This window comes from Eleutherodactylus coqui, chromosome 2, assembly GCF_035609145.1.
Source record: "Eleutherodactylus coqui strain aEleCoq1 chromosome 2, aEleCoq1.hap1, whole genome shotgun sequence".
NCBI classification, from domain to species: Eukaryota; Metazoa; Chordata; class Amphibia; order Anura; family Eleutherodactylidae; genus Eleutherodactylus; species Eleutherodactylus coqui.
Window position 1 is genome coordinate 29,715,902 of NC_089838.1, and position 12,807 is coordinate 29,728,708.

General features: G+C 39.5%; 1 protein-coding gene across 1 annotated transcript; it reads left to right on the plus strand.

The window, feature by feature from the left end:
- Nucleotides 1-618: 618 nt before the first annotated feature.
- Nucleotides 619-12,463, plus strand: FGF6 (fibroblast growth factor 6). Its single transcript, XM_066589674.1, has 3 exons — nt 619-1,099; nt 6,551-6,654; nt 12,120-12,463. Exons 1-3 carry the CDS (start codon nt 763-765, stop codon nt 12,294-12,296), a joined length of 618 nt encoding a protein of 205 aa, XP_066445771.1. The 5' UTR covers nt 619-762; the 3' UTR covers nt 12,297-12,463.
- The last annotated feature ends 344 nt before the right edge of the window (nt 12,464-12,807 follow it).

Consider the following 12,807-nt stretch of genomic DNA (forward strand, 5'->3'; position numbering starts at 1 on the left):
AGAAAAGTTTTGTTCGCGGAGTCTAATGTAATAATCCCTGACAGCGACGGCTTCATTCTGGTGCAATTATAAGTGTGAATTTATGGCTGCGCCACTGCTGCAGACAGCAGTGTACAATTCCCCTTTGGCTTTCCCATGCCTTGTCTATCCTATTCAGTTTTCCTAATGTTAACTCAGTGAACATACTGATGAGGAAGTGTTTGCAGGATTATCATTGCTAAGTGATGATGTGAAGAACCGTTATAGCTTCTTGCACTCTAAATAAGGAAAGTGCCTGCCAGACATATGACCATTCAACCAACTTGGTCCTTGGAGCTCCCCTTCAGATATAACTTTTTCAGAAAGTTGTCCCAAGTAATTCATTCCAGCTTCAGTACCTCTTCATATCGGACGACCATCGGAGGTGGCTGCACAGGTCAGTGATGAGAGTATTTGTCTAGAGCCGGTCTATCATTGGCATGTTCTTGATGTCAGAATGACGTTGGGGTATAGGACGGCCTCTGAAGTATAAAGATAGGCCGAACAAATATATCTGGCTGCCCACTAGTACTCGAGAGCTACAAAACATGGTCCCCACTAGTTTAATGTTTGCTGGGCTCTATGTATTCTCTACTCATTTTCTCCCAGGCTTCGGTTTCATGTCAGCAATCCCTATCTGCCTTCCAAAAATAAGCACCTACCGCCATGCTGAAGAGAGAAAAACAAGAAGGGCTGTATTTTTAGGGCCATTAATTCTGACCACGTGTTCAGAAGGTGAACCGGATGGCCGTTGCACAAAGACTACTCATCACTATGTCCTACGGAGCCAGAATTCACTGGACGTTGCCTGTTTTTCTGCTGCTGGGTTTTGTGGGGGACATTGTTTTGTCATACCCTATACCCTACAGGGCTAATGGAACATTACTGGAAAGGACATGGGAATCGTTGTTCTCCAGGTCAATTGGAATGTCTTCCGACAACTTGGATGCCAAGTGGAAGAACAATTATTTGCAGGGAATTAAGAGACAACGGCGGCTATACTGCAATGTCGGAATTGGGTTTCACCTGCAGGTCCTCCCAGATGGAAGGATAAATGGTGTGCACAGTGAAAGTCCATATAGTGAGTTACATCCTGAAATTCAATGGGAAAACGGAGCTCGTTAGTGGGTTTATTAATTGGTGCATCAATAACATACATGGTTGTTTAATGAATTCCAGGTGTCCATTCCACCTTAAATTGGAGATATTAATTATGGTTCTATTTCTAGGATTATTGTTATTATTATAATTTTTATTATTATTTTTTTGATTATTAATATTATTATTATTATACTTGTTTGACTCTATCATTATTAATTTTGCTTTTATTACTACTATATTATTTTTAATATATTCGTATTATTTTTTTCAATTTTTTATTACAACTATTATTTTGTTATTTCATTATTTTTTATTATTTGACTATTTCATTTTTTACCTTTATTAGCAATGACAAAAAAATATTAATTTAAATACATTTTTTAATTAAAAAAAAAATAATAATAATTTTCTTAATGCTTTTTTTTTTTTTTTCTAAATATTTGATTTACCTGTCCACGACAATTTTTTTTTTTACGGGAAATCTGTCTATTATTCATTAGTCTTCAGGAAAAAATGTGGAAAAAAAGTCAAGAATATATATATTTTTTTTTTCATGGTTATTGCATTTTTGTTGACCTACGGGGTTAAAATGATAAAATGATAGCAGATGATGCAATTTACCAACCCCTGGATAATTTAAGCTAGATGAAACAATTTTATTTATCAAGAGGGATCTGGATGCCATGCCTTTCCTGAGTGTAACAATGTTACATGTTATAGTCACTAATTACTTCAGAAGGGTCGGTGATGCCGGAATTACTTTGATTGCCAGATTTGAGTCGGGAAGGAATATTTTCTGTAAAATGAGGAAAATTGGCTGGATGAAGGTGTGGTTTCTCCAGCCCTACATACTATGTCACTACAGAATGTTACATTAGGATAAAGCTACCAAATGTAACAAAATTAACTAATTTATGACTATTTATATATACATATATGTATATATATATATATATATATATATATATATATACATATGAATGGCAGTGTGTACGCTGAGATTGGAATAGTAGTCCAGGAAGTGGTATATCTTGCTGCCTAGAGTATATATTGTATGGATCAGAGGGTCACACTTGTTAGGACATATATTTATAGCCCATAGGTGATATATTTAATGATAAAGTTGGTGGTTTTATCTTTGATTTTAGTGGTTTCATCTTTTAGAAGTACATACAGTATGTTATTATATAGTTGTCTTGTATTTTACAGATTTAGATACCGTGTTTCCCCGAAAATAAGACAGTGTCTTATATTAATTTTTGTTCAAAAAGGTTTAACTTTTTTACACGTATAGCTGCCTGGACACTATTTAAATTGACTTTTTTAATTGACTGTTAGCAGGGCTTAATTTTGGAGTAGGGCTTATATTTCCAGCATCCTCAAAAAGCCTGAAAAAATCATTTTGCATCCTCAAAAATTCTGGAAAATCATGCTATGTCTTATTTTCAGAGTATGTCTTATTTTCAGGGAAACAGGGTAGATGTATTGGACTTTTATGTAGCTGTTTGCATTCTGAATGTCATTCCTGGATTCTTCCTCCCATAACGCTACAGAGCCGATCTTATAGTTGTATCTGCAATACTATAAGTTTGGTTCAGTCCAATCATGGAGGGGCATTGTATTACATCAGGAACCAAACAATTAATCATTGCTAAAATATGCATGCCTTAATGAGGACTAAGGGGTGAACCATATGTGATACAGATCATTGTTGTATATTATAGAAATAGCAATATATTTAATATGTCATGCTTTATTCACAGTTCAGGACTTGATCTATTATATACTATATATTATATATAGACATTTTACTTCATAGGGTATTTTTGGATTTTAGGATATTGCATGCAGACTTATCAAAATATTTACTTCTACATGGGGTCCAGTGATATGAACAAGGCATCCTGCACCCCATTTCTATCATATAGCTGCATAATTGTCCTATTGTCTCTGTAACTCAAAGCTCTTACGGTAGTATGTACTTTATTTTTTGTATTAATGGGGGTTTTTTTGGTGGGGTTGGGGGTTCCTGAAGACAATGTGTTGCATGTTGTTGGGCTTGTATATATACCATGACAGCTTGGCTATATTGAAATGCCTAACACTGTAGGTTTAGGTTCATTTGCCCTAGTTGGCCAAACTTTTTGGACTGCTCTGTTCTGTCATGGGGGGTGGAATTATTCCACATTCGACACTTAAAGCCGCAGGTTATTCCTCCACTGTGAATTCCACTCCAGAATACGTAAGTTTTATTGTGAATTTTGATGCAGAATTGCTGGGTGATTTAAGCCATTTCCAATCCGCATCAAAATCCACACCGAGAAATGAGGATTTTAGTGTGGAATCTGGGTGCAGAATGCAGAATAATTCCACCCACCTGAAGGCACCCTAAGAGGTTATTTAGCTGATATGTTTATTAAGTAGGGTGCCACATAATATGTGCTTTTGGCAGTGTTTCCAAAATTCCACCTCATGTGTCTCCAACAGGTCATGTTTTCGGGATATCCCATGTAAAGAGATCACCTGTGACAAAGCATGAGGCACTGACAATAAGTACATGACCTGTGCAATACCATGGAAATCCTGAAAACATGACTTGTTGGGGTGCATGAGGACTAAAGTTTGGGAAGCACTGTTCTATAGCATTGTTCCCCAACCTGTGGCTGTCCAGCAAAACTACAACTCTTATCATGCCGGTCTGACCCTGCAGCTATTGCTCAATGCCAATCATACCTGTGTTGCTCTTTGGCTATTGCAAAGCTATAACTCCTATCTTATCTATGAGGCTCTATTGCTGCTGCTACAACTCCCATCATGTCTCTCCAGCTGATGCAAAACTGCAGCTCACATTACGTCTTTACTGCTTCTCAGCTTTTGCAAAACTACAACTTCCGTCATGCCAAGCGTGAATGTATATGGGTGGGTTGGGTGTTGGGGGGGAATAGCTGTTGAGTGTTCAACCAGCAACTTTACATGTCACATAAACCAACTATTCCAACAATGGAAGAACCACAGTAATCTGAAATCAGTAGGTCATTTGTAGTGATGGAAACCTCTGAGTAACATCAATAAGGTACAACAATGAGAAACTACAACTGCCAGCTACAGGAAGAGCCCCAGGTTAGTGACCATCGCTCTGAGTTTCAAGCTCTTAAAGGGGTTTTCAGGCATTGTAATATTTATATCCTTCAGATCGGCCATCAATATTTGATCAGTGGCAGTCGAATTCCCAGCGCTCCCGCCAATACACTGACTGGAGGGACCATAGCCATCCTCTTCATTGCTTGGCCTTGGCTGTGCCTGGTACTGCAGCTTGGCCCCATTCATTTGAATTGGACTCATCTGCTTTGAGCTGCAGTACCAGGTATGGCCACAACCATATGTACACTGCTGTGCCTCCATTAAGCTGATCGACAGGGGTGCACGGAGTTGAACTTGCAGCGATCAAATATTCTTAGTCTATCCTTAGAATTGGCCTTCAATTTTAGTCCCAGAAAACCTCCCCTTTAGATTTGGAAATCAGTGCTGACCATATTTCCCCCAGTGAACATGCAATGTGGAGCATCCAGAGTTTCTTTCTCTTGTTATACAAATATTTTATTACTTTAAGTAAGAAATGATGCCCTCTTCCCTGAACTGGACATGCGAATGGTGGCACCCAAAGTAGAAACTCTCACATTGCCCCATGGATGGTACACCCCTGGACTTGGGCTGCAAAAATTCTTGATGCATATGTTTCATATCGCTATAATTTGATTTACCTGCTATGAGTGGAACTTCTTATTGACCAGAAAATGTCAAAGGCACAAACTTTTCAACATGTTCTACTTGAGATAATGCCATCATTCACATTGACTGGAATGAAGAACATTCACTGTGTTAACGTGAGATCGAATAAAGTTATGTTAAAATGAGGTATACCATTGACTTTCTGGTGAATCCTCTGTCAGTTTGATATGTTACACACCTACCTTCCCATTGGAAAAATAAGAATTGATTCCAAGATGGCAGCATTCAAAATGGCCATCATGTTGGTCACATGACCTAATAGGTTTCCCCCTTCCATGCAGCTTGTATGAAAAATTGGATTACCGTCTGCCAAACTGTTTCCATTCTATGTCTGTGTATGCAGAAGCCAGCCTGTGTCTATGTATAAAATCATGCCTCTATATTTGTAAGATGTTCTTTATGCATGCTTTTATTGTGCTACGGGCCTTAGGGTATGTTCACATGGGCTGTATTCACTGCAGACTTTCTGGACCTAACCCGCAGCAGCCAATTCTACACCTTATGGTGCAGATTTCCCACAGAGTTCACCCTTTCCTTTGCAATGTGTTGGATTGCAAAGGGTGAAATGTGCACTCAAGTCCACAGCATTTGTCAATTCTGTGTGGAATGTTTTCACACCATGTGGATGAGATTATATATATATATATATATATATATATATATTAAGCTTGGTTATATGGTTAGCTAATTAATGTTAGCATGCCCATACAGTAAGCTTGGGTCTTGTACTGCATTTATGTGGTAGAATTAGTTCTGGTACCGTTTCTATGTATATATATTAAGCTGGATTCTGCTACTGTATCTATGTCGTAAGCCTAGTTCTGATACCATATCTCTATAGTAAGCTTGGTTTTGTTACTGTATATGTTGGGGGTCCAAGCTGAACCTTTGCAACAGGGCCTTTAGCTATACCCTCCTATGCCAATGCTGAACTCTCGTACACTTACAGCAAAATGTGTGTGTCTCTGACTTAGGGCTGATTCAGACGATTCTATGAACAAGTACGTTCGCCAATACGGAACGTATTTTCACATGAGCGAAGTTGGGAGATGGCAAGAGGCAGGCTGATATGGATGTGCCCGCAGATAGATCGTTTTTTTGTGTTTTTTTTTTTTGTTACACCCTTCCTGTGGGATAGAATGGTAATTAAATTAGGGCAGCTGTCTTCTTTTCCCTGCGTTTCCCTCCCTTTTTTTGAGCTGCCATAGAAGTCTATAGCAGCTTTTTGGGTAACACGGACAAAGATAGAGTAAGACCTATCTTGTCTCGGATGAAGATTTTGCACAGCAAAAACACATTTGTCTGAACAAATCTATTAAAATCACGTACATCGTTTTGTCGCATTATATGGGCCAGTTTTTCACTTGCAGATATGCCGCCGCAAATACGTTCGTTTGAATCCGCCTTTTCATAAGTGTCCTACTAAAGGAGAACAGAATGTGTCTGAACAAAAGGCAGGCCCAGTAGGCATCAGGTTTGAGAGCAATGGGGGATGTGGAGAGGCGGTACTCTTTAGAAACTAATACTAAATGGCTCTAATGCAGGAGAGACACAGATCCTGCCTTCCCTGAACCAACGCTCTATTGAATTTACACTGTATATAAGGATGATATGTATTAACTGATTTGCTTTGTTTCTTCAGGTCTCTTAGAAGTTTCTACAGTAGAACGAGGGGTTATAAGCTTGTTTGGTGTGAAAACAAACCTCTTTGTAGCAATGAATAGCAAAGGGAGAGTATATGCTTCGGTAAGTATTATGTGTTGGATGTTAATGTATATTGGGGTATTTTATGGCATTTTTAGAAACGTGCGTTAGTTTTGTGGGTAGGGGGTTGGAGTAAACATTAAAAGTGCGTTAACAGGCCTGATTAATGAAAACACTCCATGGCTACATAAAATTAAAAGGGTTGGACATATTGATTTGACCATTAATGTCTGGAATTCTTGGAAAGCTCACAATGACTAGAACAGATTGCTGTAGCCCCTTTGTGAAGTAGTGCCACCCTTGACCTCGTGCTAGGTCAAAATTCCCATTAACTTGGATGGGTCTGTGTTCCGATAGCCATCACGAGTGATTCTAGGCATTGCTAAGGGAACCCAGAAGTCTAACTCAATTAGTTGGGAAAAGCTAGACTAATCCAATCTATCTACATCCCCAACAGGGCCAGTTCAAGGTTGGTAGGGGCCCTGGAGATAAAAAAAGGCTTGTAAGGGCCTTCTTCTCAGTATCATACAAAACATGGATTAGGATAGTTTCACATCTGCGCTCGGGGTTCCACTTTCCTGTTCTATTCGCAGAGCAGGAAAAGGGAATCTCTGCAGCCAAATTGTGCCGGATGGACCCCATTGACTATAACGGGGTCCTTCTGCTTTCTGCCCGGTTTTTGGATGGAACAAAAAACATTTGCTGCAGCTCTTTGTCTTCCGGTATTTTGAGCCGGATCTACGACGGAGCCTTCTGACCCAGATGTGAAACCGGCCTTTCTTACCCTGGACATTAACATTATGTCCAGAATCTCTCATTAACAGGACATGGTAATCTAAAATGCATGAAGTTAGGTTTATCGTGCTGGATTTTAATATGCCCTATCAACTAGGAGATAAGCATTTCCAGAGATAAGTGGCAGCTACTTATCCACCTGTCAAAAATGGCAAAAAAAAACATGTACGATGACCACATGATGTTGCATCATCACCTTTTTACATTATCACACTCCCATGTCTTGCTGATATGACTGTCTGGAAAGCGGATGGTAAAGAAGCGGTCCTACTACTTTTATTCCAAAAAGAGTTCCAGCATTCCATTATACTATATATATTTTTTACTTATCACAAACTGCAATGTAATAAAAGCGCCCCCACACCCCGTCCCCCCCTTTAAATAGTGCATGCAGGATAAGATTAGAGAAACAGGATTATAGCCATCAGCAAATGCATCTTTGCTTACAGCGTAAAATATTAAATGTCACGTTTTCTAATCCGGATTTCGTATCCAGTCACAGATCCTGTGTTTGCGGTCAAATATAAGTTGCACTATAAATATATATTACAGGCGAATAAAAGAGCAAGTTGCTAATGTATATGAGCAAGCGGAGAGTGCGAGTGGAACAGGTGGCATTTGACCCATGCATCTTGGGAGCGGAGGAGCGAGATTTATTGTTAGATGTAGACTCCCAGGCACCGTCTGTCATAACACAATCTTATCCTTTACAAATAATGACTTTCTAAAGGGTCTTGTAAAGGAACCAAATTGCAGGATACTGTACTTAGCTGCTAAGGTCACCCAGGATAGAGGCACCCAGCGGTACACTTGCAACGACTGACGTCACGGTAATCCTGATAGGCGCTATAAGTGCTGCCTGACTTCATACACAGATATGAGGACACTATTTTAGACTGTTTTAGCTATTAGTGTTAAGGATTATCCACATTCATCCGTCGCTTCGGCCTATGCTAAGGTTTGCAGAGAGGAGTCAACTATAAGATGACCACTTCATATCCTGTGAAACACCAAACCTGCGGTAATCCTCACAGTAACTTAATGCCAGGTTGGATTTTCCGTGGAGGTCATTGTGTATCGGGGACCTGAAGAGAAGCAGAGTGAATTTCAATTATGTGATAGGAAGAGTTGTAATATATTAGCAGGAGAATATACCTTGATAGATAGATAGACAGATAGATAGATATGAACTAGATAGATGGATATGAGATAGATAGATAGATAGATAGATAGATAGATAGATAGATAGATAGATAGATATGGGATATATAGATAGATAGATAGATAGATAGATAGATAGATGGATATGGGATATATAGATAGATATGAACTAGATAAATAGATAGATATGAGGTAGATAGATATGAGGTAGATAAATATGAGATAGATAGATGAGATAGATAGATAGATAGATAGATAGGAGATAGATAGATAGATAGATAGATAGATATGAGACAGATAGATAGATAGATAGATAGATAGATAGATATGAACTAGATAAATACATAAATATGAACTAGATAGATATGAAATAGATAGATATGAGACAGATAGATAGATAATGAGATAGATACATAGATAGATATGAGATAGATAGATATATAGATATGAGATAGATAGATCGATAGATATGAGACAGATAGATAGATAGATAGATATGAGATAGATAGATTGATAGATATGAGATAGATATATAGATAGATATAAACTAGATAGATAGATAGATAAATAAATAGATAGATATGAGATAGATATGAAAAATAGATAGGAGACAACTAGATAGCTAGCTAGATAGATAGATATGAGATAGATAGATAGATAGATATGAGATAGATAGATAGATAGATAGATAGATAGATAGATAGATAGATAGATAGATATGAAAGATAGGAGACAACTAGATAGATAGCTAGATATGAGATAGATAGCTAGATAGATAGATATGAGATAGATAGATAGATATGAGATAGATAGATAGATAGATAGATAGATAGATAGATAGATAGATAGATAGATATGAGATAGATAGATAGATATGAGATAGATAGATAGATAGTATATAGATAGATAGATATGAGATAGATAGATATGAGATAGATAGATAGATATGAAATAGATAGATAGATATGAGATAGATAGATAGTAGATAGATACAGAGGCGTAACTTGAAGCTTCTGGGCCCCAATGCAAAACCTGTTACAGGGCTCCCTATATGGAGAAGAGAGGCCTTATGGGCCCCTTAAGGCTCCTGGGCCCGGGTGCAACCGCATCCCCTATAGTTATGTCAGTGGATAGATAGATATTAGATCCACATAGGTGCCAATAAATGCCATCTAACATATGGACAAGGTGGCTGAGGTATGGGGAGGTGACATGTAGTTGATCTAGCAGCGCTGCTGTGTCAGAGACAATACTGAGATACTTCAGCATTGGTAAAGGTCCCAATAGTCAGACCTTCTCTGATCAGACCCTGCGGGTATATCCTGTCAATGTGCTCTCGATATTTACTTGTCATATCCATCAGATCAGAGATATGCAGGAAAATTCCGACTTATAGTAGTGTCTGCAGAAAGCTGTTTCTAGTAATCTGCCTCAGTCAATAAGAGCTCTCCCCAGTAATCTCTTTAAAAGAAGTCACCATAAAAACATGCATGTCTTATGCTAAGTACAAGTTGTCCTGCACTCCTTCTCCTGTTCTGCAATTAGTCAAGAAGAGTAAAAGGCTTATATAAAGTGGGACGATGAGCCACTTGCCAGATCAGTCATTTCAACTTGAAAATAGACTGTGTATCTATTTGCCATTCACATGCATAAACCATCTAAATGAATAGCATGTCGTCTGAGATTATCAATCCCGAGACGTTTTCTACTTTATACGAATCTGAGGATTTTAGATAAAGGCATCAGAAAATGATGTATTGCTTAAACCAAGTTTTTATGTTAAGCATATTTTAATTTAGAATTTTCATTGATTTGTTCATTTTCAATTTCATTATGTATGTTTAAGACAAAACTGAAATCTTGCAGTTTTCACACCGACCACTAAGGCTCAATGTCCATGGGCGGGTTGGATTCCGCATGCTCGAGCCTGCAGCGGAATCCGACCCTGCCCGTGACCCTGCATACCCTTCCGAGTTTTTTTTTTTATGTACTACGGATGTGTGAGGAAATGCCGGCCGGCGTGCCAGCGCACATGCGCAGTACACTTTTTTTTTAAACTACTTTCCCACTGAATCCGCAACCCTTGCGCGATATCAACTGCGGGTCGGACAACTTCCATTGACTTCAATGGAAGCCCTACGAGCAGGAACCGCCGGAAAAAGGAGCATGCTACAATTTTTGATCCATTAGTGGAAACCGCAATTTGTCTCCGCTTGTGGACATGAATAATTGTTTTTCCATGACATGCTATGGAGCGTTATTGCTGCGGAATTGAGAGCGGAATGCCTGCTCCGGATTCTGCAGCAAAAATCCGCCCGTGGACTTTGGGCATTAGTCTAATAATAATCCAACACTTTTTGTTCTGTAGATAAAACTTTTCAGCAGTCATCTCATTATCATCACAGGCAGGATTACAATGACAGGTAACACACACACACATATATATATATATAGTTTCCCGAAAATAAGACAGTGTCTTATATTAATTTTTGTTCAAAAAGGTTTAACTTTTTTACATGTATAGCCAGCTGCCTGGACACTATTTAAATTGACTTTTTTAATTAACTGTTAGCAGGGCTTAATTTTGGAGTAGGGCTTATATTTCAAGCATCCTCAAAAAGCCTGAAAAATCATTTTGCATCCTCAAAAATTCTGGAAAATCATGCTATGTCTTATTTTCAGGGTATGTCTTATTTTCAGGGAAACAGAGTGTATATATATACACTGCAAGCTCCTTCATTCGCAATAGATGATGGTCACAGCTCAACTCCTCCCCCTCCCTGCATAATGACCTTTGTACAGGTGACTGAGCATGCCCACAACACTCTACTATAGATGCCATTGAGTAATCTGCAGTCTACAGGTTCTTTGGTCCACATGGTTACTGTAGAGCAAATCTCTGAATGCTGTTAAAGGGGTTGTCCCGCGACGAAACAGGTTTTGTTTTTTTTTCAATAGCCCCCCCGTTCGGCGCGAGACAAACCCGATGCAGGGGTTTTAGAAAAAAAAACCGGATAGTACTTACCCGAATCCCCGCGCTCCGGTGACTTCTTACTTACCTTGCGAAGATGGCTGCCGGGATCTTCACCCTCGGTGGACCGCAGGTCTTCTGTGCGGTCCATTGCCGATTCCAGCCTCCTGATTGGCTGGAATCGGCACACGTGACGGGGCGGAGCTACGAGGAGCAGCTCTCTGGCACGAGCGGCCCCATTCAGAAGGGAGAAGACCGGACTGCGCAAGCGCGTCTAATCGGGCGATTAGACCCTGAAAATTAGACGGCACCATGGTGACGGGGACGCCAGCAACGGAACAGGTAAGTGAATAACTTCTGTATGGCTCATAATTAATGCACAATGTACATTACAAAGTGCATTAATATGGCCATACAGAAGTGTATACCCCAACTTTGTTTCGCGGGACAACCCCTTTAATAGCAGCTCAGGCAAAATTCTACAATCAGAAAATAAGTTTTAGTTAAAAAATATTCTAGGTGTTACATTCATACAACGTCATGCATTTCCCATTTACATCCTCTTTTTCATTCTTTACAGCCAACCTTTCAGGATGAATGCAAGTTCAAGGAAATTCTGCTATCCAACAACTATAATACCTACGAATCCAAAATGTATCAAGGTGCCTATCTCGGATTAAGCAAACACGGGAAAATTAAAAGAGGAACTAAAATTTCTCCGGCCATGACCGTCACACACTTTCTTCCACGGATATGATATGAGTCCAGCCAGATGTGTTTTGTAATTTTGCACATGTGAATAATCTCCCAGGTAAAATATTTATACAGTAGCAGAATATATGTATATTTGGATGGAGACATTTCTACCGCATCGCCGCACCCTGTACCGATCTGTAATCTGCTTACCGGGCTATAAACACACAAGTCGAAAGACAAAAAAAATGTGCTATATTTAGTACAGAAACCTAATTTATCCCTAATGGATAGAGGACACATATTGGAAGCTTTGTTTTATAAAGGACTCGTTACTAGAGATGAGCGAACGTACTCGGTAAGGGCGATTTCGCAATCGAGCACCGCGATTTTCGAGTACTTCACTACTCGGGTGAAAAGTACTCGGGTGCGGTGTGGGGTGGGGGGTTGCAGAGGGGAGTGTGGGGTAGCACCGGAGAACAGGGGGGAGCTCTCTCCCTCTCCCCCCCCCCCCCCACTCCCCTCTGCAACCCCCCGCTCACCCACAGCGCACCCGAGTACTTTTCACCCGAGTA

Coding starts and splice junctions, on each gene's coding strand:
- FGF6 (XM_066589674.1), top strand. CDS start 763: ATGGCCGTTGCACAAAGACTACTCATCACTATGTCCTACGGAGCCAGA. Junction 1,100..6,550: donor GCACAGTGAAAGTCCATATA/GTGAGTTACATC, acceptor TTGTTTCTTCAG/GTCTCTTAGAAGTTTCTACA. Junction 6,655..12,119: donor AAGGGAGAGTATATGCTTCG/GTAAGTATTATG, acceptor CATTCTTTACAG/CCAACCTTTCAGGATGAATG.